Consider the following 24,946-nt stretch of genomic DNA (forward strand, 5'->3'; position numbering starts at 1 on the left):
TTTGTAACGCAGTGACCGACGGCAGGAGCGAAAAACCTCTCTGCAAACACCGGCCTCCCCGCTGGCTCCTCGGCAGGCAGCACAGGTTATGAGGGCGAGCATGAGCCAAGCAAACTGGGCTCGCTGGCATGGCCAGGGGAAGAGCAGGGCACAGAGGGGAAGGACAGAGAGCGCGGGCTCCTCGCCATCCCCTCGGCTGCCCCTTCTCCAGCAGAGCTCCTGGGCAGGCTGGTGGGTGCCTGGCACTGCCTGGAAAGCTGTCAGAGGTGCCGCAGGCCCTGCTGCGAGTGCTGCATTTCACCCCAGGGCTCAGCACCTCACAGCCCGGCTTTGCAGCCCCCATGCTCAAGCTGGTGGCTGTCTTTCCATCACCCCTGTCGGGATGTGCCAGCAATGGTAGCCCCTTCCCCATGGCACTACTGCCTCTCTTCCTTCAGGGCACAGCCATGGGGCGCTGGACTGGGCAGGCACAGAGCAGGTACTTCTCCCGATGCCCAGAAATGATGAAGGCACTGTTAACCCAGCAGCACCACTGTGCCCTGTGCCGCTGCCCCAGTGACCCCTGCGCACCGTGTCGGGCCTCTCGGAGAGCCCGTAGAGACTCTTGAGCACCAGTCTTGACATCCCCCTGCACTGGCTCTGCAGGTACATGGGGAAGATGTCCACGGCATAGTCCAGAGTATCACTGATGGCTCTGCACTTCAGCATCTGAAACGCACAGGAGGAGCTGGTGAGGTGCGGTGCTGGCTCCAACCATCAGCTCAAGGCAAGGATGCTGGGCCAAGAGCAAGCTCAGACGGAGGTGGCAGGGACTGCAGAGAACCCCCATGACCCACAGCACACTGCACTGTTTGGTTGCCTGCTTCTCCACGGTACCAGCCAAAGCCCACCCGCCACCCCAGCTCCCAGGGCTCACCTCGGTGAACATGACCATGGCGACCATCTCCCACATGGCGTCCTCCACAGTAAGGAGATTCACCAGCTCGTCAAACAGCGTGCAGTGCAGGCTTCTCGGGGTCTTCATCATCTCCCTGGCAGGGGGAAGGAGGCACTGTCAGCCCTGAGCCGGGCAGGCTCATCTCCCTTGGGTCTGCAGCAGCCTGGACAGCACCAGTCTGCAGCACTTTCTCTGAGCAGCGGGGCCCCCTCGCCGTCAGCCCCAAGGGAGTGGGTGCTGCGGGGTGCGCGGTGCCCGAGGAGCGGGGAGAAGGGGCTCTCGCCTGGCCACGATGCGCACTCCCTCGAGGTGGTGCTCGACATGGAGCAGCTTGGCCCAGCCACCCTGCTCCTCGATGACCAGCTCCCTGATCTGAAAGCCCATGGTGCGGAGCAACACTCTCATGGACTGCACTGCTGACCTGCGCAAGGAGAGATGCTCAGCTGCCACCGGGACCCCTGGCTTAATTCTGGGTGGCCAGCAGGGACGAGAGGAGAGGGATGGAGCACCTGATGGGAGTGAGCTGATCCTGCTGGTACTCCTTCCAGCAAATGAGTATTTCCTTTTGCTTCAGCTCTGTCGTGAATGACACTTGGAACAGCAGTGCAAGGAAAAGCTTAGGGAAAACCTCCTCCACCTCCTTTGGGCAGAGGGACTGCTCGAGGATTTTGTGTATCGTCCTGCATGCCTGCAGAAGACACCCAGAAACTGAGACGTCCTCTCATCCCTGGGGAGGTCAGGGCTTGGGTGGGCAGGGATAGAGGAGGGGGAGCCCCGGGAGACAGCAAGGCCTCATCGAGCAACTCACGGCCAGGGACAGCATGCGCGGGTTGTCCATGGTGGTGGCGGAGACCTTGCGCAGCGACTGATTCATCATTGTCCTGAGCAGCTCCTCCAGCACCTTCCTTGCAGCTTTGGGCTTAGAGAGCATCGTCTTCCACATGGCCATGGCGCCACTGCAGGGACACGGGGCTCTGTCAGCGGGCTCCCCCTGGAGGATGGGCAGGCTGAAGGCCCTCAGGAGGGTCTTGGGGCCCCCGTCCCAGGGGCAGAGGAGCGCCAAAGGCTGCTGGGCCCCATACCTGCTGCACGTTGGCGAGCACTGCAGCATGCTGGCCACCACCTCTCCGGGGTTTTTTTGTGTCAGCATCAGCAGGGCCGTCTTCAGGCTGTTGCCGGCTATTTCTGTGCTGACAGAGGGCAGGTTTCTGTAAATGGCCCACGTGATGTTCAGCACCTGCAAGGGACGCATGGGTGGCAGCGGGGAGTGGCATCAGCAGGGTGAGCGTGGCTGTTTCCCCGCGCCACCTGGGTGCTGCTGCCATTCCCAGTGTGATATGCCAGCTTGAGATAGTGTCAGTGCTGGCCAGGCAGAGCCGGGACACGAACAGGCCCCGGAGGGTTGGTGCGTCAGCCGTGCCGCCACAGGCTGCTCACCTGCCCTCTCTGGAAGTCACTGTCTGTCACAAGGATGTCCACCATGTGGGCAGCCGTGCCGATGCTGTAGACCCCTGGATTTGTCAAGGTCTTCACGGCCATGAGGATGATATCTGACCTCTCAGAGGGCTGGAGGTACTTTGTAAACATCTGCGGGATGAAGGAGAGGGAGGACTTGTCACCTAGAGCATCCTGGCTGTGCAGCGAGCGCGGGACGCAGAGCCAGGCCGTGCTGGGAGGAGACCAGTGGTGGGGCTCAGGGTCCTGCGGGGAAGCCGAGCTCGCTGGGGCCTTTGCCTGGCCCCTGCTCAGGAACAGCATGAGCCCCGTCACCCCCATGCACCGGGTGTCCCTTCAGTCACACTGAGCCCCAGCCAGGAGCCAAAGGCACTTCTCACCGAGAACATCTGTCTTGTGTCTGTGGTTTTCAACAGCTCCCAGGTGTGCGCCTGTTGCCAGCTCTGCTGGCACTGCTGCTGACTTCTCTTTAGCAGACAAGGGTACCTGCCTGGGGAGCAGCAAAAACAGAGCGCTCAGAGAGAGGGTGCAAAGCTGGAGGTGCAGCTGAGAGCACTGGGCTGAAGAGTCACCGGCAAAGAGAGGCCAGAGGCCTGGACCCACACAGGGCCAGAAAGCCCAGGGAAGGCCAAGGGCTAGTGCAAGTGTGGGCGAGGGGAAACGGCTCTTTTGGCTGTGGGCGGGCAGGTTGGATCTGGCTTTCTGTTGCCAAGAAGAGTGGCCCCTGGCTGCCCATGCCCGGGGGAACCCAGCCCCACACAGCTTCTCTTACTTATGTGCCACAGGGTGAAGCAGTACATCTTAAAGAGAGCTTCTGCAGCCTCATGGCAGGTGCCCGTGTTCTTGCAGGTGCAGCAGAGCGTGAGGTGCCCCACCAGCCTCCCCATCACCACAGTCTTGCAGCACTGACGTTGCAGCTCTGGGACTCTCATAGAGCAGGAGCAGAACTGGAAGAAGATGGGCACAAGGTCACCTGGGCACAAGGAGAGCCTCAGCCGCTCCCTGAGCAGCCCAAAGCAGGGCAGGGATGCTGGCCCCATGCTGCTGCCTGTGCCCTAGGAAAGAGCAGGGCCGGGGGGGGAGGCAGAGCCCCTGCTCATGTGCTCCTGCAGAGCGGGTGCTGCTGGGGCTCACGGACACAGGGCTGGGGCACTGGGGCTGCCCCAGACCGGGAGCTCGGTACCTGTGGCAGGGGGTAGGTGCTGAAGTAGCTGGCCAGCCGGGCAATCCGTGCCACGGCCCTCTCCTGCACCACGGCCACCCCCGAACTGATGAAGGGCAGCAGGAGCTGGAAGGAAAAAGGCTGTTGGTGTGCCAGAAGGTGGGGTGGCACAGCGCAGCACCCCGGCGGTGCCTGACACGGGGCACGTGTCCTCCTTGCCCCTCGCAGCAATGGGCTGTGGCCAGGCGGGTCCCATCCCACTGCTGCTGCTGCCGCCCTGCTGCTCAGAAGAGGTCCCTCCCTCTGCCCGCTGCCCCTGAAGACCCGGAGGCTTTGGGGTGACCCCTCCCTGGGGACCTGTGCTGGGGCTCTGGGGTTTGGCCCGTGAAGCCGCAGGGGGAGAGCGCCAGGGCTGGGCTCCCCTTTCCAGACAGGCAGCTGCGCCTGGAGGGTTGTGCAGTACAGGCAGTGGGTGAGGACCTGGGTGCGCTGGGGCAGGAGAAGGGGCTCTGGCAGCAGCCAGGAGGCAAGGGCTGTTGGGGGGGGGATGCTCAAACCAGAGGTCACTGCCCAGGGGGACCCTGTGCCAAGGCCAGACCTTGAAGATGTTCTGCAGCTCCTGGATGCCGAGGGTGCTGGCACTGCACACCAGCACCTGTAACATGCTGTCCATCGCTGACAGGGTCTGCAAGGGAGCGGTGTCTCGAGGGCAGCCCTGGCAGCCTGGGGGAGCAGCGCAGCCGTGGCCCTGCTCTGACCAGGAAGGGGCCTCGGGACAGGGAACTCCCTGTGGCTCACACCATGGCATACCTTGCAGTAGAGCCAAGCCTCGGGTCCCTGGCTGCCCTGCGGAGGCAGGTGGAAGATGCTGCAGAAGCAGGCTTTCAGGAGGCTGTTCTTCTCCTGCAGAAGGAGCCCCGCTCTGCTGCAGGGACATGGAAGAGCTCTTTGGAGGAGGCAGACCCAGGGGCTGGAGAGCTGGGCTGATCCCCACATTACAGGGGCCATGTGAACCCCTGCTGACCCTGACATTGGCCTCTGGGGGGAAATCCCTGTGCCACCCCCTGCCCTGCTGTCTTCCCCCCTCTCAGTCCCAGCTCTCTGGGTGTCCCCGGGACAGGGCTGATGGGGCATTGGGCGCCGGGGATGCCGAGCTGGGGCTGGGCAGGTACCTCATGGCAGCGATGGTCAGCATGACTTGCTGCCGCACCGTGGTGTCCAGGCGATCAACGGGCTCCTCTTGCAGCAGCACCTGAGGGGCACAGCAGTGTGGATGGGTCAGGACAGGGCAGCTCCTTCTTCCAGCAATAGCCCGCGGGGCTGTCAGAGCCCATCCTTGCACCCCCAACCATTAGCAGTGGTCCCAGCCGCGTAGCAGGAAGGGCTGCGCCCGTCACAGAGCACAGCCTGGCCAAGGGACCTGCAGCCGGGCCATGCAGGTGGCTCTGGAGCATCGCCAAGGATGTAGCCCCAGAGCGGCGCTCACTCCACTCGCACTCCCTGCCTGGCTGAGCCCTCTCCTGCCCCAGGGCTGTGCCATTGACCCTGCCTCAGCCTGACCAGCCATCCCCTCACCTCGAGGGTCTCAGCCAGCTCAGGCTGGAAGAGCAGCAGCGTGCCCCACAGGAAGGAGTGCATGCTGCTGGTGGTGCAGATGGTGCAGACGGACTCCAGAAACCTCAGCTTCTGGTCTTCTTGCTGCCAGCCGGGGAGGTGACAGATGGACAGACATCGTCAGGCGGGAGAGACAGATGGGGGGTCCGTAAGAGCCCCCAGCACCTTCTGAGTACGGGACGGAGGCAGAAAGATCGTGCAGGAGACACAGGCACAGCCGCATGGAAGTGGTCGTGGATACCTTTGGTCTGCTCCTGATGGACGCCTCGATGGTGTCCAGGCTGTTCTTTTCCTCGCTGGACACGTCCGCAGTTGAGATGCATGAACCTGGCCAAGAGAGAGCAGGCAGGACTGGAGGGCAGGCAGTACACGAGCCCTCTGCCCAGCTTCAGGGATGTCCCCAGTCCTGGCTCTAGGCTGGGACAACGGTGCCACCCGTGCACCCCAGGGGCGAGGATGCGATGCGGGAGGGCAGCATGGGAAGGAGGCCCAGTGTGCCCCAAGGAGGGACACCCGGCACCAGGGGAAGAGGGAGCTCCTGGCCCAGAGATGCTGTGGTGAGGCTGTTCCCTGGGCTCTGCACTGCGGGGCCGATGCCTGGCTGGGGACTGCAAGCGTGGGACGGGGCAGGGTGGGCAGCCCCTACCCGCAGCACCCGCGCACTCACCTGTACGCATCTCATTGCACTTCAGCCCGGAGCTGGGAGCCGGGCCAGCTTCGTCCTCCTCCACCCAGGCCAGCCTGGGTTTGCTGGGGGGTCTCGCCTCCATCCTGAGGGAGGGAGGGAGGGAGGGAGGAAAGGGGTGAAGGGGACCCCCCACCACCAGAGTGCTTGTGGGGCTCCTTGCTCCCACCATGTCCCTGAGACACTGTGCAGGCAGGGCTGGTTGACAGAGTGCCCCGATGTCATCCCCGCTCAAGCTCCTGATCCCCCCCTCCACAGCACCCCTCCTGTGACCCCAGAGCCCCACGGAGCCCTCCTTGCCCCCGGGTGGTGGGACTGATTCCTCCTTCCTCCTCCTCCCGGCACAGGGTTGGGGTTCATCTGAGCCGGAGTACCCCATTGTCACAACCCCACTGTCCCCTCGCTCCTGGGCACTGGGGCCGCCCCCACCTGCAGCTGGGCTGGGGCGCAGGCCGTGGCCCTCAGGCACTCGAAGACTCTTCCCTCTTCCACAGGAGGCCCTGGACACGGCCCAGGGTCTCCCCTCGTATGAAGGCTGCTGAGCACGCAGGGATGCTGGGTGCACACCATGCACTCGGCCACTGCTGCAGCCGCACTGACCTGGAGATGCTGAGGTCCCCCTAATATAGCCGATCCCCTGGTTACGGTTGCCAGGGCTGTCAATAATGGGTCAATTATGAGTCAGTGATGGCCCCTGCCAGGGATCCCTACCCACCTCACCCCCTGAAACACGGCCCGGTTGGCAGAGCCCTGGGCAGCAGGAGCGGGCTGGAGCAGGAGGGAGCGGGAAGGGGTGGCAAGGAGCGGGTTGGAGTGGGCAGCCGCCTGCTGTGGGGCTGGGGAAGGCCAGCGCTGCCTCCTCTGCCCCTAGGACCCCCGGTGGGTCAGTAGGACACTCCATGGCCGTGAGCTTGTCACCAAAATCCGGGAAATAAACTCTCTAACCAGAATGAAAGGTTAGAAACCCGACGTTACTTTGTTAGGGTACCGGGTGCATGGGGAGTCACTCTGCCTAACACACACACCGAGAAGGGACAGTTTACAGCTTAGACGTCGTTACGTATGTACTCATTGTGATGCGTGAAATCCCACCCGATTCTCCTTACTGATGCACGTGGTAATTTGGGCAGATAAGGCCATGGCGCAGGCGCTGTGCATTTGAGGAGTGGTCTCTGGGGGTTGTAGTGCTCGTTTGGGGAGAAATCCCCTGACTCGTTTTACACTTTTATGGAAATCCCTTAGTCAAGGGTGTTGGAATGCGTGTTTAGTCTTTCAAACCAACTACATGTTCTTGTTTGCTCCAATTTACGACCCTGAGAGGCTCCTCGAGGTGTTTTCTTTTGCAGCCATGTACCTGTTTCTTAGCAAAAGGAGGAACCTACGCTGCGGTGGGAGAAGACATCTGGTCCTCCTGTTGCAGCCTTCCTTACCCGCAGAACTGTAGCCTCCAGAGGCAGTGAAACACCAGTTTAAGCATCCTCGTCGCCCTGTCTGTGCCTAAGTCTCTGTATCCAGCGAGACCCCAATTTCATGTGGTGCCAGTGGCAGTGAGCTCCGCCCGGCGACATGACACCGGCCACCGCGCGTGCCGCAACCGGTGGCGAGAGGAGCGGGAGTAGAGGGGGGTCGGTGATGGGCAGAGGCGGGGCAGGGAGGGAGGCGGTCCTGAAGGCGGTGGCGGGTCAGTGACGGGCCCGGCATTGAGGGGACGGGTGACGGGTCAGTGACTGGTCAGTGGTGGGTCAATGGCGGATAAGAGCTGGATCGGTGATGGGGTGGGGGCAGTGATCAGCTGGGTGATGCCGTTCAGGTTTGTGCACCTCGTGTGGGTGCAGTGTGGATCGCAGTGATGGGGGGTGCAGTCTGGGTGCCGTGGCAGGGGGCTGCTGGCAGTAGGCCATGTCCGGCAGCGTGGCTGCCGCGCTTCCCACTGAGCAGCCTGGGGAGACTGAGGCACACGTGGCTGGACGGGCACCGGGCGAGTACGGGAGAGCTCCCTGCAGTGCGCTGCCGGTGAGGCGGGCAGCCGGGTGCACACGTTGGTGTGCCAGAAGGTGGGGTGGCACAGCACAGCAGCCCGGCGGTGCCTGACACGGGGCACGTGTCCTCCTTGCCCCTCGCAGCAATGGGCTGTGGCCAGGCGGGTCCCCACATCCCACTGCTGCTGCTGCCGCCCTGCTGCTCAGAAGAGGTCCCTCCTGCTGCCCCTGAGGACCCCGAGGCTTTGGGGTGACCCCTCCCTGGGGACCTGTGCTGGGGCTCTGGGGTATGGCCCGTGAAGCCGCAGGGGGAGAGCGCCAGGGCTGGGCTCCCCTTTCCAGACAGGCAGCTGCGCCTGGAGGGTTGTGCAGTACAGGCAGTGGGTGAGGACCTGGGTGCGCTGGGGCAGGAGAAGGGGCTCTGGCAGCAGCCAGGAGGCAAGGGCTGTTGGGGGAGGGGGAATGCTCAAGCCAGAGGTCACTGCCCAGGGGGACCCTGTGCCAAGGCCAGACCTTGAAGATGTTCTGCAGCTCCTGGATGCCGAGGGTGCTGGCACTGCACACCAGCACCTGTAACATGCTGTCCATCGCTGACAGGGTCTGCAAGGGAGCGGGGTCTCGAGGGCAGCCCTGGCAGCCTGGGGGAGCAGCGCAGCCGTGGCCCTGCTCTGACCAGGAAGGGGCCTCGGGACAGGGAACTCCCTGTGGCTCACACCATGGCATACCTTGCAGTAGAGCCAAGCCTGCCCATGCCTGCACTGTCCCCTCGCTCCTGGGCACTGGGGCCACCCCCACCTGCGGCTGGGCCGGGGCACAGCCCGTGGCCCTCAGGCACTCCAAGGCTCTTCCCTCTTCCACAGGAGGCCCAGGGTCTCCCCTCGTATGAAGGCTGCTGCGTGCGCAGGGATGCCGGGTGCACACCATGCACTCGGCCACTGCTGCAGCCGCACTGACCTGGGGGTGCTGGGGTCCCCCTAACATAGCCGATCCCCTGGTTACGGTTGCAGTGACACACCGCAGGTTACGACCAGGGAACCCAGGAACCCTGGGTTTCACCAGGCCCCATCGCGGGCCCAGTCTCAGCCCGCCAAATCACACGGTAGCACCTCTGCTTATGGAGAAAGGCTGTGAGCGGTGGGGTTGTTTGGCGTGGAGCAGGCTGTAGGCAGAGCTTATTGGAGGATTTTAATACCGAAAGAGGGCGTGTGAGATGTGGACACCTTTTACCGGGCCTGCAATGACAGGAGCAGTGGTTTCAAACCGAAAGAAGGTGGGTTTAAATTACACGTAGGGATGAAACATCGTGTGATGAGGGTGGCGAGACACTGGACTGAGTTGCACACAGAGGCAGTGGATGCCTTGTCCGGGGCAGTGCAGGCTGGGGCTCCGAGTAAAGAACTAAGTGACGGTGGAGCTGGGTCCCCCCGTGCCACGAGCCCCATGGCGGTGGCAGAAGCACAGGTCCCGGCCCGGACACGGCTGCTCCGAGGGGGAGGCGCCGTCCCGCACTACAGCTCCCAGCATGCCCCTCGGCCGTCTGCGCCTGCGCACCGCTTGGAACGTTCCAGGCGGCAGGCGCGGGGTTTCCTGGGTAGAAGACGGGCAGTCACGTCGGCGCCATTTTGTGGCGAGGGAGCGAGCTCCTGCGTCAGTGTTTTGTGAGCGCCGTGGTGGCGTTTGTTGCTGCGCTCAGTGCTTGCGGGTCGCGGGCGGCGGCATGGGCTCGGACAAGCGGTGAGATCGGGCGGGAGGGCGGAGGGAGGAGTGGATGGAGAGGGACGAAGGGGCGGGCGGCCCCGCAGGATGGGCAGTGGTGGGGGTCGTTGCGGGCTGTTCTCCTTCTGAGCTCGGCTCGGTGTGACCCGCAGCGTGAGCAGGACGGAGCGGAGCGGCCGCTACGGCTCTATCGTGGAGAGGGAGGACCGTGATGAGCGAGAGTCCCGGAGCCGGCGCAGGGACTCTGACTGCAAGAGGTCCAGTGGAGAGCGCCGCGGTGACCGCTACGATGACTACCGCGACTATGATAGCCGTGACTACGACAGTCGAGATTATGATAGCCGTGATAGTCGAGACTACGACAGCCGGGACTACGACAGTCGCGACAGCAGGGTCTGCAGGGACTACGATAGTCGCGACAGCCGGGACTGCCGTGACTATGACAGCCGCGATTGCCGGGACTACGACAGCCGAGACTACGATTGCCGGGACTACGACAGCCGGGATTGTCGAGACTACGACAGTCGTGACAGCCGAGACTATGATAGAGACTACGATAGTCGCGATTACGATAGCCCTGAAGTGAGTGGGGGGAGCTATCCGGGCCGGAGCCTTGGGCGCTGACGCCGTGGGGCAGCTACGGCCACCCCGAGGTGGGGAGGGGGCCAGGCGGTGGCTGGTGGGCTGCGCCCAGCCCGGGACCCCTGTAAGAGGCCTCTTGGGGCTGGAGGAGCCCGGTGCTTGGGTTGGTATCACGGCGGGGAGGGTGGGATGTTAGGGCAGGGGTAGGGGTTTGAGCTCAGTGGTGTGCCTGAGGCTGTCAGGACCAAACCCGAGGAAGGTGGTCGTATGGGGAGCTGGTTTTGTTATGCTTTGTTCTTAACTGCATTTCGGGCGCATGCCGCTAGACATCGGCAGTGGTTAATTCTGGGTGCTGGGTTCTCAGAGGGAACGGGAGCGCAGGAACAGTGACAAATCGGAAGATGGATACCATTCTGATGGCGACTATGGAGAGCACGACTACAGGAACGACATTAACGATGAGAAAGAAAGCAAAACTATCATGTTACGTGGCCTCCCCATTACGGTTACAGAGAACGATGTAAGTAAGCAGAAGGGGGGGCTTTGCTGTTCATGCACCGGCTTTGCGTCAGTCGGGCTGTGGTAGTGCTGCTGCCATTTTGTGCAAAGCTGCATCATAGCGCCCCCCTCCAGTGTGCTGGTCCTGCCATTTTGAATCCTAACAGGGTTTAAACTGCCTCTGTTAAGTAACAGAGGTCAGATGAATGTTAACCAGCTTCTTTCGCACGGAGCAGTCTGAATAGTCTTTTTTCATGCGTGCTTGGATGCGTTCCGTAAGAGGGGATTTTAAACTACCTGCCTTTACTGCTTTTACTGGAGGAGAGGCAGGTTTTTTTCTTCTTGCCCCCCTACTAGTTGTCCACCTTCTTCCCCCGGGGGAGGGGAAGGGAAGGGTCAGACAGGAGGTAGGTGAATTTTTCCAGGTCTTTGAGGCCAGAAGTTCTGCATGGTGGGGTTACACACAGACACGGAGCTCCTCAGAATGCAGCTCTGCACAAAGCAGGTTTGTGTGGGTACAGCTGTGGAGTCATAAAATGGCTGCTATGGAGCTGACAGAGCAAGTAGGCAAATGAGCTTGATAGATGGTTACCTAACTTAAAAAGATGTTGAAGGTGACCAGCTTTGAGCTTTCTCTTTTTTATTACTGTTTTTTCCTCCCTTGCTGTATTATTTTGATTTCCAAGATAGAAACGCACAGCTGTTACTCTAGGAGCAAGGGGGAGCCCTGTAAAAGCTGAGCTGTTGCAGTTTATAGACAAGACTCCACCTCTGGTCTCTCAGATCTTTCTGTGTTGATGGCTGACACAGAATCCTTTTGTGCTATTTCTGCAGTTGATTTCTTTTTTTTCTCTCTCACATGGTTATTCACCACCCTCCCATTATTTAGTGTTCCTTTTAATCATTGTGTGCTCACCCAGTATTTTCATGGTAAGGTGTTGACTCCCGCGTACAATGAGGCAGCCCAGTTAGATGTTATACAGAACATTTCAGAACAGTTTTTGCTTCTGAGATATTAATATTGTAGGTCTGTAGTTGTGCAAATAACTGTAGCGTAATTTATGACAAAGTTCAATTATGGATTCATCTTTAAACTAGGAGCTAGCATCTTGGAACTACAAGTGTTCTTTTAAGTCACTGTTACTTTGGTACTTCCAGTTGTGTACATATTTTTCAGCTTCTCCTACCTTTTTTCATGAAAAAAAAGCTACTCGCACTGAAGATGTCCGTTCCAGCCAGCTTAAACAGGCAGCTTTAGATCGGTTTTGAGTCTGCTGAGCAGCCCTGTTGTATGTAATGTAGTTTGAACTCTCTTAAGAGCTGCTGAAAAAGCTTTTGGTTTCTGCTGTGACGTTAAAAGATCTGTTAGTGTTTCTTTTTCCTACAGCAGTTTATGTAGCCTGTGACACAGCTTAAGCATCTTTCTTACAGCTGAAGAACTGATGTCTCTAGCTTCTTTGATGATACATTCTTTGCAAATCCACTTTATCTCCTGAAAAACAAGGGAACTGTTAAGAGAATGAGAACTGTAGTGTGAGGTTTAACAATAGTTACACCATGGCGCCTCTCAGTGTAGCATTCTTGTTCTGCTTTGTGAGGAGCTAGGGATGTTTAGATAAGCAGGGAGTGGGATGCTAGCAGTGTTCTTTATCACAGAGTTATAGAATAGTTAGGGTTGGAAAGGACCTTAAGATCATCCAGTTCCAGCCCCCCTGCCATGGGCAGGGACACCTCACACTAAGCCATATCACCCAAGGCCTCTTCCAGCCTGGTCTTGAACACTGCCAGGGATGGAGCATTCACAACCTCCCTTGGCTTTTTATAAAAACTTTGGGGTGGGACATTTGCCAAATCTTGCACAAATAACCTTGGAATGCAAGATGGGGGAGACTCACATTCTGGATGATTCTGTGTGGCCTAAGTGAAGATGACAGTTTAATGTAGCAAAGGACTCCATGGGTGCTGTGGTGCCTCATCAGTCTCCTGGTAGGTTCTCTGTGAAGGTTTTATTTTTGTGTGTGGGAATGTCGTGTTTTTATGTACTTCTTGCATGTACTGTCAGGTTGCTTCTGTGACTCTCCCAGCTGTCTGCCAAGATGTGAAAATGTAACTGATTAAAATCTCATGCAGATTCGCGAGATTATTGAATCCTTTGAAGGTCCTCAGCCTGCAGACGTGAGGCTGATGAAAAGAAAGACAGGTGAGAGCTCTTAATCCAGTTTTTGACATCACCTTCCTCTTCCCAAGCCCAAAAGACCCAAACTGCAAACACATGCCATAAAAAAAAAAAAGTTTGCCATGGCTAAGGAATGTGGCTTTTTGGAAGACTTTTAGATAGCTGGTCAACATGTTAAAAGAAGTCTGTCTACAGGGGGTTTTGTTAACAGGTATTGGTAAGTAATCATAGTATAAACCCATTTACTAGTATGTAGTCTGTTGCATGGTTACCTTTTAAACATGGAGTGAAATGTAGCCAGTTGAGGGAGCTTGGTTCCTTGCCATGGCAAAATAACGAGCAGATCCCAGCAGTTGACGTCGCATTTGTAAAGCTGCTTTGTCATGAAGTAATGAAGCAGTTGGAGAGAGATTCACCTGTTTTAAAGGAACTGACTAACACAAGTATCCCGTCTATATCTGAATGCTGTCTCTAGGTGTAAGCCGTGGTTTCGCCTTCGTGGAGTTTTATCACTTTCAAGATGCTACCAGCTGGATGGAAGCCAATCAGGTTGCTTCACTCACCAAGTCTAGATATTCCTGAAAATGGAACAAGTCTGTACAGTTTTACAAAAAAAAAAAAAAAAATGTGGAAGGAGCTGTTTGTTCCATAACAGTGATTTCAAAGAGTAAAAGCTTTGTATATATTAAAATTTGTTAGCAGTAGGACAAAAGAGCAGGTAAAATGAGAGAAATCTCGCTGTTTTGAGCACTTCTTGGTGCCATTATTTTAGATTACTCTGTTTTAATTGGCTCATAAAGGTTTAAAGAGTAGTCTTTAGAAAATCCTAACTTACTTTCTTGTGGTGTTTCCTTCTCTGTTGCCTGAAAAAGCACCTGATAACTGCAGTACATTAGTATGAAGCTGAAGAAGTGTCAGTTTGTGGTAGTAGTGTGTTCCCTCAGTTAAAGAGGGAAAACTGGCTCTTCTAGAGGAAAAACATGTTTATTCCAAGTATATTGGGTAGAGAGTGAGTTCTGCCATGTAACGCAGTGTATTCTGGCTTTTTTGGAGTATGACTTGATCAGGAGCCAAAATGTGTAACAGTCCTCTAGTTTCTTTTCCAGTGGGACTTTACTGTTGCACTGCGAACAGTTTCACTTGCTTTTGTTCCTTTTTGAATATTCATAGTCTGTTTTAACAATAGAACTTAAAAATACTCTCAAAATGAGCCAAGTGTATTGAGCCATTTGTTATACACCCGATTATTAAGTGTGAAGGTCCCTGGGCAGCATTTGGAATGGTATTGTGCACTGCTGGTCTTGGGGACTGTATATAAAGAAATGGCACTGTAGCGGGATTCACAGGCAGTTAGTCCAGTGCCTTTACGTGCAGGTGGTTGTGTGTTTTATGCTGGAATAGGCTTTCACATGTTCCATACATACCATGGTTGGTTTCCCCAGCCAGAGTGCAGTGTTCTAATTCTCTTTTCCTGACATGCTGCTCAGTAGGTTTGGTGGATACAGTGAAAAGATACCAAGAAGTGACTGCTGAGCGTATTTTCAGAAACAAGATAGTTTTAATATATACAAAGCTGTACTGATGTTTTATTTATTGAAACATACTCAAATTCACTCCAGTAACCAGCCACCCTAGTAGTAGGGAAAACGTAGAACCTCCCCAGCAGCCTGGTTGCTGACTGTTAGATGAAAGGATGATGTCTTGCAACTATGCCAGCAGCTTTGTTTCTATGTGTGCATATCCAGTGAATGCTGGGCCCTCCAACCCTCCCTTCTGCCGGTAGGAGAAATGGCTTTGCCATATTTAGTTGTGCAGAATGTGAGAGCCTTATTCATGCTACATGCTAGATCTGTGTCAGACCCTATTAGCAGAAACACCACTGGTCCTGACACTTTCGTGGTACCTCTGCAATAAGCCAGCCTGCCATAAAAATACTTGTTTTACAAGGTGTGGGGTTTGGCCTCTTTTAACATGTGCTTCCTCAGACATGCTTCCAGCTGTTTGACTAAAATACGTTGATGGCCATGTTCTGAAAGGGCATTCTGCATACCCACGCTTGGCAGAGTGTGAGGCTGAGCATCAAGGTCTCTTAAATAGATGTAAATTCCTAAGTCCTCTGAAGTCAGAGTGAGAGCACATGCTGAAAGCGTTTATGAACTTTTCCTACCACTGGAGAAGCTTCACTTGCAGTCTAGTTACTCATTTTGGAGAGCTCTTGCCTGAATGAAGAACACAAACCTCTCGTGCAGGCTTCCAATTGAACTGATGCATTAGTCAAAAGAAACCACTCTGAGTGTATTTCAGTTGATGGCACTTGTACCCCAGCCTCCAAGAAGTCTTAAGCAGGGTCCCTTTGGGAGGAATTACTGTATTTTCAAAGGGATGCTTGTGAAGAAAGTGCTTGGAAAAGTAATCCAGACGTGGTTGTTAAAAGGTCTGGGGTATTTGGAGTAAGGGAAGAAGTGAAGCAGTCACCTAAGGACATGTCTAAAACGTTGCTCAGTGCTATGCCAGAAGTGAATAGAAATGTGGGGGCAAAGAGACTCCTCTAAAAATGTGTTAATCCTGATTGCAGCATGTTAGGACTTTGTCTCCTTCGAGACACTTTCTGGTTCCATGTCAACGTTTAGCGTTTGGCAGCTTTTTCAACACTCCCTGATTCCGTTTATCTTTGCTCCACATCCCATTCTCTTGATGCCCTTGTCCTCCTCTGCAGGATTGGATGGGCAGGGTGTAGGTGGCGGTGGTTGTCCTCCACATCCTCCCCATATGTTGTCCATTTAATTCAGAAGCACTGATTCCTCCGAAGGGTGCTCTGCCATGGGAAAATGAACATGTGTGCCTTGAGACAGGAATAATTGAAACCACTTTTTTTGCAGAAAAAGCTGGTGATTCAAGGGAAGCAGATTGCGATGCACTACAGCAACCCTAGGCCAAAATTTGAGGACTGGCTTTGCAACAAGGTACAGTGGCTGATTGTCTTGGCTTCAGTGCTCTTCACCAGTACAGTGGCTTGAACAAAGTGATCCATGATTCAGACCTCCTCGTGCTGCTGGTCTGAATGACACTGTAGGAATAGTAAAACACAGGATTGAAAAAAATCTGTAGTTTTGATGGCAAAGTGGATGGGTGTTGCCTCAGAAGATGGAGATGGGCGGTGAGCTGCACTAGAACATGCAGTTGTTAGGTGATGAATGGTCACATACAGCTGCATGCTCCTTGTTTGACCTTCTCAAGTGGAATTGATGCAGTAAGGTGGAGACCAGGCTTTTTGGTTAGTCTTTACAGCTCCTGCCTGTAAAGAAGACTTGTTTTCCAGCTGTGCTTCTTAAAGTAGTTTCTGTGCCTGGGATTGTAAATTGAAGACCACATAGTTAAAATACCTAACTAATTCAGGAGGACCAGGGAAGAGGTAGCTGGGATGTTTGAAAAGCAGCTGTGGTATGGACAGGGGTGGCTTGTGCTGTTCTCTGTTACCCTGGTGGGTTCAGCTTTGTGATGTTACTTTGACTGTCTAGTTTTGTTACTGTACAGTAGATGCCACCATTGTTGCAAATGATATGAGTTCTTACTGGGCTCCTCTTGTTTCTCATAGTGCTGCCTTTACAACTTCAGAAGGAGGCTAAAATGCTTCCGCTGTGGAGCGGACAAATTCGGTATGTTACATTGATCTCTTTGGCTGGGTTTGATTTCTGTGGGAAAGTTCCTGTTGTTCATAAGGAGAACAAAGTTCACTGGAGGTCCTAGGCCGGCTTGTGAAATGCTGAGTTTGAGTGAATTAGCCATATTGTAACTGCCATATTTTCTTCTTCCAAAGATTCAGAACAGGAGGTACCACCTGGAACAGCAGAATCCGTTCAGTCTGTGGATTATTACTGTGATAGTAAGTTATCTTTGACTTAATGTATAATGTGAGTGTGGGTACTAAAATCGTTCCTGTACCTCAGACTGCCCACTGAGGTACTCTGGAAAGCCATTATGTGCACAGCTAATGTCATACTTTCTTCTCTCCTCAGCCATCATTCTCCGAAATATTGCTCCTCACACAGTGGTGGAATCCATCATGACTGCCTTGTCTCCATATGCATCTCTGGCAGTCAATAATATTCGTCTTATCAAAGACAAGCAGACCCAGCAAAATAGAGGCTTTGCGTTTGTGCAGCTGTCTTCTGCCATGGTGAGGGCCTCATTGATGCACTGGGGAGAAACGGCCTGTTAAGGCACTTGTGTAGCTAAAGCATGTAGAGCTTTTCAGCTGTCTGAAGGACCCCACCCCAGTTCACGGAGGGCGTGTCAGAGTCTTTCATCATTAGCTACAGTTTGGAAAGAAGGTGGTAGGATGCTGTGAGCACATGGGAAAGCTATTTTTGTAGCAGAGTGCTGTTCTGAAGTGAAGGCTAGTTTTGTGCTTGGATCACAGAAATAATGGTCTGGGATCGTGTTTCATTCACAGAACTTAAGGTCTGGGGTGTATGGTGTGGGAAAAGGTGCACGGGATAGGGCCTTTTCCACCTGGGGGAGGGGAAGGAGAGGGATCTTGTCGCTTTGCAGCATCCAGTAGAAGGGTATAGGGACAGCAGAGACTTGAGGGTACATAGGGATTGGACAGTAGGCAACAGCCATAAGCCAAAACATGGGAAATTGCAGGAGGTACAAGGAAAACCTAACTGAAGGAGGTCAGCTACTGGCATGGGGTCCATAAAGGGTAGTAGAATCTCTGTTCCTGGGCGTATTTAAAAGATGGGTGGATATGGCACTGAGGGACACGGTTTAGTGGTGGACTTGGCAGTATCGGGTTTACAGCTGGACTTGATTTTAAAGGTGTTTTCCAACCTAAATGATTCTGTGATGCCATATACTAAACTTCTTCAGCTGCATGATCTGTCTGGAGCTGCTTCAGGCAGAGGGGAGCATTTTGGATAAAAACAAGTGCTTGACCTCAGTCTCTGCTGGCTTCCATTTTGGAGTGATTCGGGGCAAATATCTGCATCATAAAGCTAAGACCTCAGAACGTGTTTAATACTCTGTAACCCAGTGAAATGCACACTGCAGATGGGCTGTGATTAGTCCCATTGAGTTTTTCTGCATATGTATAGTATGAGGAGACGGAGGTCTTCTTACAGCTTTAGCTGTGTGTGAAAAGGCTTGAGATCCGGGAGCTGTGAATCCTCAGTAACATGCTGTTCATAGTAATGAATATTTCTCTTTATAGGATGCTTCTCAACTGCTGCAGATTTTACAAAGCCTTCAGCCTCCATTAAAAATTGATGGCAAAACGATTGGTGTTGACTTTGCAAAGAGTGCCAGAAAGTGAGTTGTGATAGTTGATTATTTTTTTATCCCTTGGTGTGTTTATATTGGAGTACACCCAGGCTTTTCTTGAGATTACTGTCACTCCAAAGCTTTGCTTCCTGTAAGTGCCTTGTGCTGCATGTGTTCCACTTCTCACTGCGCATGAGGACAGTGAAAGGAGCATTTCCTACCACCCGTTTCCAGTCCTTGAAGATAAGATCATAACTGCTTGTGTACACAGCGCGCTTGTTTCCTTGGAGACCCTGTGACTTGTTACTGACTGTACAATAATGAACCTAAATCCCTTTACTTGCCAGACTATGCTTTGGCTCATTCATTACAGTCAGAATGTTTTCTAACTGCCAAGAAATCCATGTGTAAGGGCAGATTCCACCTCCTTGCACAGGGAGACACTTCAGGAAAAAGCAGTATTTACTCAGATGGGTGGGTTTTGTGCTTACAGAGACCTGCTGCTCCCAGATGGCAACAGAGTCAGCGCCTTCTCAGTGGCAAGCACAGCCATAGCTGCAGCGCAGTGGTCCTCCACACAGGTAGGACTTGGAGGCTGTTCCTTCCAGTCTTGCTTTCCTGAAAATGAAAACATAGGGCGTATCATTTCACTGCTGGCCACTTGGTTGAACTGACCAAAGCTGCTTTGACAGATCTGCTCTGACAGACTGGATCCTAAGGAGTGTTAAAATACTTAAATGCAGTAACTTTCCTGTCTCTGACAAAAAACTACCTGCTCAAATTTCAGCCACAGACTGGAGAAGGCAACACCCTTGACTACAGCTATGTCCAGTCAGGACAGGAGGGCTACACACAGTATGCTCAGGTTAGTAGTGGCAGTTGTGCTTTAACCAACCAACCAACCCATAGGGTATTTTAATTCAGGTATCTGCTCATCTTGCATTGTCACTCATTTCCCACTGCAGTACTCCCAGGATTATCAGCAGTACTACCAAAATCAAGGAGGAGCGTTGGACTCAGACACAGCTACCATATCAGGTAGTACTTCCAGTGTATGGGAGATGCTGTTTGTAAGGATAATTTTGCAACAGTGGTATTTTATGTTAGCCTTTAGGTTACTTTATTGTGTAAAGGGAGACTTAGCTCATTTTGCTCCCAGGATGTCTGAATGAGCATGTGTTACTAGAGAACTGTTACAGATCTGTTTTAGACTAGTGACAAAAACCTTGAACTCAAGAGAGCTGTATAAGCAGCTCTAGAAAAATCTTCAGTGCTGGCTGCTGTCAGAAGCCAGGAATCACTGACTTTAGAGCAGAATATTTCCTCCTGAAAAGGAAACCCTTGTCTGGGTAGAAAATACCCGCTGTGTATCTGCCTCCTTTTGAATGTTTAATTGCCTTGTTTGGCTGCTGGAGCTGGAATTAGGAGCTGAAACTGTAAACAAAGGAATTCTAGGTCTAGAATGAAGTACAGGGTTTTACAAATTAGTTGGCTTATCCATTGTTGTTCTCTGTTGGCAGGAGCTCCGGTCACTACCACCACAGCTGCAGTTGTGTCCCAGAGTCCTCAGTTATACAATCAACAGACAAACTCACCTGACTCTCCAGTAATTACAGTGCTATTTTCTCCTTGCTTTTCACGCCATGGTTCTGTGGGATATCTGGCTTAGCTGTGGCCTTTGCTCTTTAAAGTGGGTGGTACAGCAAAGCTTCATGGGTTAGTCACAGTGCTTGTCCTCATAAGTCACTTGTCATTTTGTTTCTATGAGGGTTTTGTTCTTTAAAGGTGAGTGCTGGTGAAGAGGCAGTAGCTGTTGTATGCATGGTGTGGACTTGGGCTTGGCTCACTGTCCTTGTTTTCTTGTGCCTCCGTAATAGATTTTTCTAGTTGAGATTTCCTGGTTTTGTTTTTTCCAGACGCAATCGGCACCACCCACCACTAGCACTCAGGCACAAACAGCTCCCCCGACTGGAGTAGTCCCTGGAACCAAGTACGGTAAGCAGCGGAGTTACTCCTGGGAAAAGGGTGCAGGTATCTGTCACTGTAGCAAGAGAGAAACCTGGCTTTGGCTGAGTGCTCCAGTGGTGGAGCTGTCCCTGGAGAGTGTGATCTGCATGGGTGGTGAAGAGCCCTTTACAGACATGGCTGCTGTCATAGCAGCTGGTAATCTCAGAATTGTACTTGAAATGTGGACAGATACTGTCTGAATTCGACTGGAACAACCATGTCTCACACTTTAATTTTTTTACAGCTGTCCCTGACACTTCCACCTACCAATATGATGAATCTTCAGGATATTATTATGATCCTGTAACAGGGCTCTACTATGATCCTAATTCCCAGGTAAACGGTTTCTTCCCATCTGTCTTAATTGTGAAGGTCCATTAGTTTCCTGTCTCTCATCATGCAAGTGAAATTCACTTTTGAGGTGCACAAAATGCTGCACGTAGCAGGTAACTCACCAGTGTGCATGGAGCTGGGACTTGAATTCTGTCTGGCGCAGTCTTTATTTTTTCTCTCCTTTCCTTAATTTTCTTCCGAGTTTGGCTCATACAGGATCAGCTGTTGTCACAGACACTGTAATTGAGCTATTCCATTGGAGAGTGCCCAGCAGAGTGCACCCAACTCTGGGCTCTGGTGGTTTGTCTCTTGGGAGGGGCAAAAACTTCTCTGTAGTGCTGTTGGGCAGAATGCCTGTGTTCGGGGACAGAGGTCTCAGCCACTTCATGCCTGTTCTCTCCTTTATGGAGTCTGCAGAACTTGTTTGAACTCCAAAATACCTTCCCATTTGGTGTGGTAGCATGAATGAGACAGCTTGCTTGTGTTCTCCCTTGGATGCTTGGATGAGGTGTTTAGCTGTTTAACTGTCTTTTCCTCTGGCAGTATTACTACAATGCCTTAACCCAGCAGTACCTTTACTGGGATGGTGAAAAGGAGACCTACATGCCTGCTGCGGAAGGTATCACATACCAACAAACAGCTACCACAGCCACCACCAAAGAAGTAAAGGAGAAGAAAGAGAAGCCTAAAAGTAAAACAGCACAACAGGTAAAAGACAAGATAGGATTGTAACTGGGCTAAAGTCTTCTGTGGGATAATAGTTCTCCTTCTCCATGACAAAGGAAATGCTAGGTTATTTGGTGGGGTGTGTGCCTGCAATTTGCAGGCATTGTAGAAGGCTGAGGAGAGGAGTAGTTGGCAAGGCTTCAGTGCAGAAATAAGCTCTGCATAGGAGGAATGCATATGGAATCATGCCAGGAGCAGTGGGAGTATAACTGAGCCGTCACTTAGAGGATTAGATTGATAAGAAGGGTTCCTGCAGTAAACCAAGCAAGCTGCGGTATCTTTGAACATTGTATACAGGGAAAGCAGCTGCATTACATCCAGTGTCCTGTGATGTAAAAATAAAAGGTAGTGGGTTGACTTGTTCTGGAAGCTGTATGCAAGATTGAATCTCTGTCATAGAAGATTGATAGCTGTGAGGAGAGCTGTTTGAGCAAACCACTCTGCATTTCAGATTGCTAAAGATATGGAGCGCTGGGCAAAAAGTTTGAACAAGCAGAAAGAAAACTTCAAGAACAGCTTCCAGCCACTGAGTACCAGGGAGGAGGAGAGGAAAGAGTCAGCTGCTGCAGATGCAGGCTTTGCCCTCTTTGAGAAAAAGGTAAAGGTGCTGGCAGAGGCATGCAGGTGGTGTGGGGTGGCAGAGAGCTCAGTGCTCATGGCATTCTTGTCTCCTTCAGGGAGCTCTTTCTGAGAGGCAGCAGATCTTGCCAGAGGTATTGAAAAATGGGGATGATGAAAATCCACTGAAGGTGAGTGTGAGCTACATGGCAGAGGTGTTCCCAGAGGTTACTGGTAAAGCATTTTACAGGAAGTCAAGCAGATGCAACCTTTCCAACCTGAATTTCCACAGCATCATGTGTACAAGATGGTGGTAGAGGTTACAGTGTTCCAGTGCAAATGCATTATATTGGGTGATGGAGATAAGCTGATAAAAGCTGCAATGTCTTCTAGCCTCAAGAGCTCAATTGAGGTTTTGGGCCTTCTAGAAAGGCTGTGCTTAAATTACTGTTTGGCTGGTGGGAGCTAACTCTTGCACCATGGTAGTATGTGATTTCTTTTGAGTTGCATTTCATCCTTAGTAATGAGAGAGTGCTGCCCCATCCTGTGCAACACCTATCTCTTGTGTTCCTTTTCTGGGCTCTCCAAACTGTGGGACACTGTTGCATGCATCTTAACACTGCACTTTCCTTTCCAGCGTGGCCTTGTGGCTGCCTACAGTGGTGACAGTGATAATGATGAGGACTTGCTGGAAAGAATGGAGAATGAAGAAGAGAAGCTGACTGACTGGAAGAAGATGGCCTGTCTACTGTGTAGAAGGCAGTTCCCAAACAAAGATGCTCTGATTCGGCATCAGCAGTTGTCTGACTTGCACAAGGTAGTTGCTCTCTGCTATCAGGAAGGTACTTGGTTGCCAGAAATTGGTATGTAAACCAAAGCCATGATGCACATTGCAGCTTGGAAAATGGTTCCTCTTAAGGCAGAAATGGCTGCAGATGGATTGTTCTCTCCCAGAAGTCAGCTGCTTACATAAAAAGAGTTGTCATGCATTTCATGTTAATGTGAATCTCTTTTTGTTGCAGCAAAACATGGATATCTACAGGAGATCAAAGCTTTCAGAGCAGGAGCTTGAAGCCTTGGAGCTGCGTGAGAGAGAGGTCAGTGGTAAGATTGAGCAGATGAGTAGCTAATGGAAAACCTGCACAGATAATACGTTGAGCTCTCCTTATCCTGACACATGTCGCTCGAGATAATCCTTGTAAGGCAACCCCTTCTTGGGTCAAGGTTCAGAGCTGTTCTGGAAAGAAGTGCCCCATATCCCACAGGTACCACTTATTAGGGAAGGAGCCTTCCACCTCCAGGGCAGCCATGCTGGGACTAGAAACCTTCACATGGCAATGCACAGTTGGGACAGGCTTTTCCTACCCCAGTGCAGGCTCCATGTGTTCCAGGGACTTGCCTTTTAGGTTCTCCTTTCTGTGGTAATCAAGCTGTGTTTCAGCAGGCTGTGGTGGGCAGCTTTTTATAATAGCAGGCACTTGGCCTACTTGCATATCTCAAAAGATGAACAAAAGTGTCTTTAAATCAGTACTGAATCTGATTACCTCATGCAGATGAAGTACAGAGATAGAGCAGCTGAGAGGCGGGAGAAGTACGGCATCCCAGAGCCACCTGAGCCGAAGCGCAAGAAGGTCTATGACGCTGGCACAGTGTATGTAGCCGACAGCTCCTTGGTCATTGCTTCAGTGCACCATGAACCATTTGGTTAACTCATCTCTTCTTCCTGCAGTAATTATGAGCAGCCCACCAAAGATGGCCTTGACAACAGTAATATAGGCAACAAGATGCTGCAGGCCATGGGCTGGAGGGAAGGCTCAGGCTTGGGAAGAAAATGTCAGGGCATCACAGCACCCATTGAGGTAAGTAGAGATGGGTGCTTTCCTATGAGGTTTGGTGCCTTTCATATCCAGAAGCACTTGCTGCTGAAGCTCTCGTGTGGAAGAAACAGCCATCCACAGGGCTATGCTTCCTTCCATCGGAAGTCCACCCTGAGGTGCAGTAGCAGCAGTGCAGCACCTGAGCTGTGTACTCTAGTGCTGCTTGGGGTGGGCTGCCGTCCTTTGAGCCAGTGGCTTTCCTGGGCTTTGTCTGTACTGAGGCTTGAGCTTGCTCTGAGCAGCTTCATTCTAGTTGCTGTTGGAGTGGTGTGGGATGGTGTATATGCAGTCTTGCCTTCTGGTGCCTGTTGGGCATCTCTGCAGAGCGCCAGAAGCTGACGGGGCGGATAATATTCTGTGGAGTCCTGTGTGGCAGTATGACCTCTTGCAGAGCTGAAGCATGTGTCTTTTCCCTTGCAGGCCCAAGTACGAATGAGAGGAGCTGGTTTGGGAGCCAAGGGCAGCTCCTACGGTGTGTCCACTGCAGATTCCTACAAAGATGCAGTGCGGAAAGCCATGTTCGCTCGCTTCACGGAGATGGAGTAATGCACTGTGGCCTGCAAAGCACGCACTTGTTAGCCAGAACTGACTGTTAAACTCTGTAGCCTTGGTGGCCTGGCTGTATTCTGGTTATGGTTTAGAGTTCACCATTTAATTCCCTTGGACTTTTTTCCCCCTCTCGGCATGTAATACTTCCATGAGCAGACTGTTTGAACTGCCTCGACTTCATGCTGGAGAGCTCCTGGTTAGACCAAAGGGGATGCCGGTCTTTGTATGGAGCTGTACATAGCATAATGTATTATGTGTTGGAGCGTGTTGTCCAGATGCTGCTCTGCCCCCAGAGCAGGGGCAGGACCTGTTTGCTATGGTTTCACACCGTCTGCTCTCCTTTCGTTGTGTTGTCTGTCTGGGTTGTTTTTTTGGTTTGTTTTTTTGGTGTTTTTTTTTGGAGAACTTTGCTGTACATTTTGTATGATACATCTTTGTATAGACTTTTTGAAGACTTTGATTCTAGTTGCCAGTTTGGCTCATTTCCAAAAGAAATACATCCAAACGTTATATTATTTCTGTTTCTCTGTGAATGAAGAATTAAGTTGCCAGAGCTTACGTGTTCTTTCTGTGGCTCTTCTTCGTTGATGAGGCTTCATCCCAGAGTTTTCTCTTCCATCTGGTGCTCTGCTCACCTTTCATCCTTGAGTGTGCCATGCCTTGTTCACAGTGTCTTTCTCATAGCTCCAGCATGGATGCTGGAGGACCAGATCTTGCAGCTATTCCTGCCACAGCTAGGGGAGCCTGAGAGGACTAGCAGAAACGTCTTTTGTAGGTTTCAGGACCTGCTCAGGAGACCCTAGGTGTTCCAGCCAGTCCTCTGGTGGGTA

At 52.7% G+C, this 24,946-nt stretch overlaps 2 protein-coding genes across 3 annotated transcripts; one reads left to right on the forward strand and one right to left on the reverse strand.

The window, feature by feature from the left end:
- Positions 1 to 3,014: 3,014 nt before the first annotated feature.
- Positions 3,015 to 5,939, reverse strand: LOC130598407 (uncharacterized). Its single transcript, XM_057407819.1, has 8 exons — positions 5,836 to 5,939; positions 5,410 to 5,495; positions 5,130 to 5,252; positions 4,727 to 4,806; positions 4,365 to 4,479; positions 4,153 to 4,239; positions 3,576 to 3,680; positions 3,015 to 3,339 (listed from the first exon to the last, which is right to left on the reverse strand). Exons 1-8 carry the CDS (start codon positions 5,936 to 5,938, stop codon positions 3,028 to 3,030), a joined length of 1,011 nt encoding a protein of 336 aa, XP_057263802.1. The 5' UTR covers position 5,939; the 3' UTR covers positions 3,015 to 3,027.
- Positions 5,940 to 9,418: 3,479 nt separating this feature from the next.
- On the forward strand, positions 9,419 to 24,668 carry RBM5 (RNA binding motif protein 5). 2 transcript variants are annotated; one of them, XM_057407812.1, is made up of 25 exons: positions 9,419 to 9,566; positions 9,701 to 9,906; positions 10,018 to 10,130; positions 10,495 to 10,650; positions 12,759 to 12,828; positions 13,280 to 13,353; positions 15,684 to 15,767; positions 16,400 to 16,460; positions 16,622 to 16,687; positions 16,821 to 16,981; positions 18,017 to 18,114; positions 18,560 to 18,647; positions 18,854 to 18,931; positions 19,032 to 19,104; positions 19,587 to 19,672; positions 19,983 to 20,061; positions 20,318 to 20,409; positions 20,950 to 21,114; positions 21,584 to 21,730; positions 21,810 to 21,881; positions 22,328 to 22,507; positions 22,713 to 22,787; positions 23,244 to 23,341; positions 23,420 to 23,549; positions 23,988 to 24,668. In XM_057407812.1, exons 1-25 carry the CDS (start codon positions 9,550 to 9,552, stop codon positions 24,111 to 24,113), a joined length of 2,595 nt encoding a protein of 864 aa, XP_057263795.1. In that variant the 5' UTR covers positions 9,419 to 9,549; the 3' UTR covers positions 24,114 to 24,668. The 2 variants fall into 2 exon arrangements, with proteins under 2 accessions (XP_057263795.1, XP_057263794.1); XM_057407811.1 differs by having other exon boundaries at positions 9,701 to 10,130.
- The last annotated feature ends 278 nt before the right edge of the window (positions 24,669 to 24,946 follow it).

This window comes from Pezoporus wallicus, unplaced genomic scaffold (genome assembly GCF_028554395.1).
Source record: "Pezoporus wallicus isolate ANWC-B61680 ecotype Strahan unplaced genomic scaffold, APGP_CSIRO_Pwel_v1 contig_3568, whole genome shotgun sequence".
Taxonomy (NCBI): Eukaryota; Metazoa; Chordata; class Aves; order Psittaciformes; family Psittacidae; genus Pezoporus; species Pezoporus wallicus.

Excerpts from the sequence above, each read along its gene's own strand:
- LOC130598407 (XM_057407819.1), bottom strand. The coding sequence starts at position 5,938 with ATGGAGGCGAGACCCCCCAGCAAACCCAGGCTGGCCTGGGTGGAGGAG. Across the intron at positions 4,480-4,726 it reads CTGACCATCGCTGCCATGAG|CAGAGCGGGGCTCCTTCTGC; the intron begins GTACCTGCCCAG and ends ATGTCCCTGCAG. Across the intron at positions 4,240-4,364 it reads AGGCTTGGCTCTACTGCAAG|ACCCTGTCAGCGATGGACAG; the intron begins GTATGCCATGGT and ends GCTCCCTTGCAG.
- RBM5 (XM_057407811.1), top strand. Across the intron at positions 13,354-15,683 it reads GCTGGATGGAAGCCAATCAG|AAAAAGCTGGTGATTCAAGG; the intron begins GTTGCTTCACTC and ends CTTTTTTTGCAG. Across the intron at positions 21,115-21,583 it reads AAAGTAAAACAGCACAACAG|ATTGCTAAAGATATGGAGCG; the intron begins GTAAAAGACAAG and ends TCTGCATTTCAG.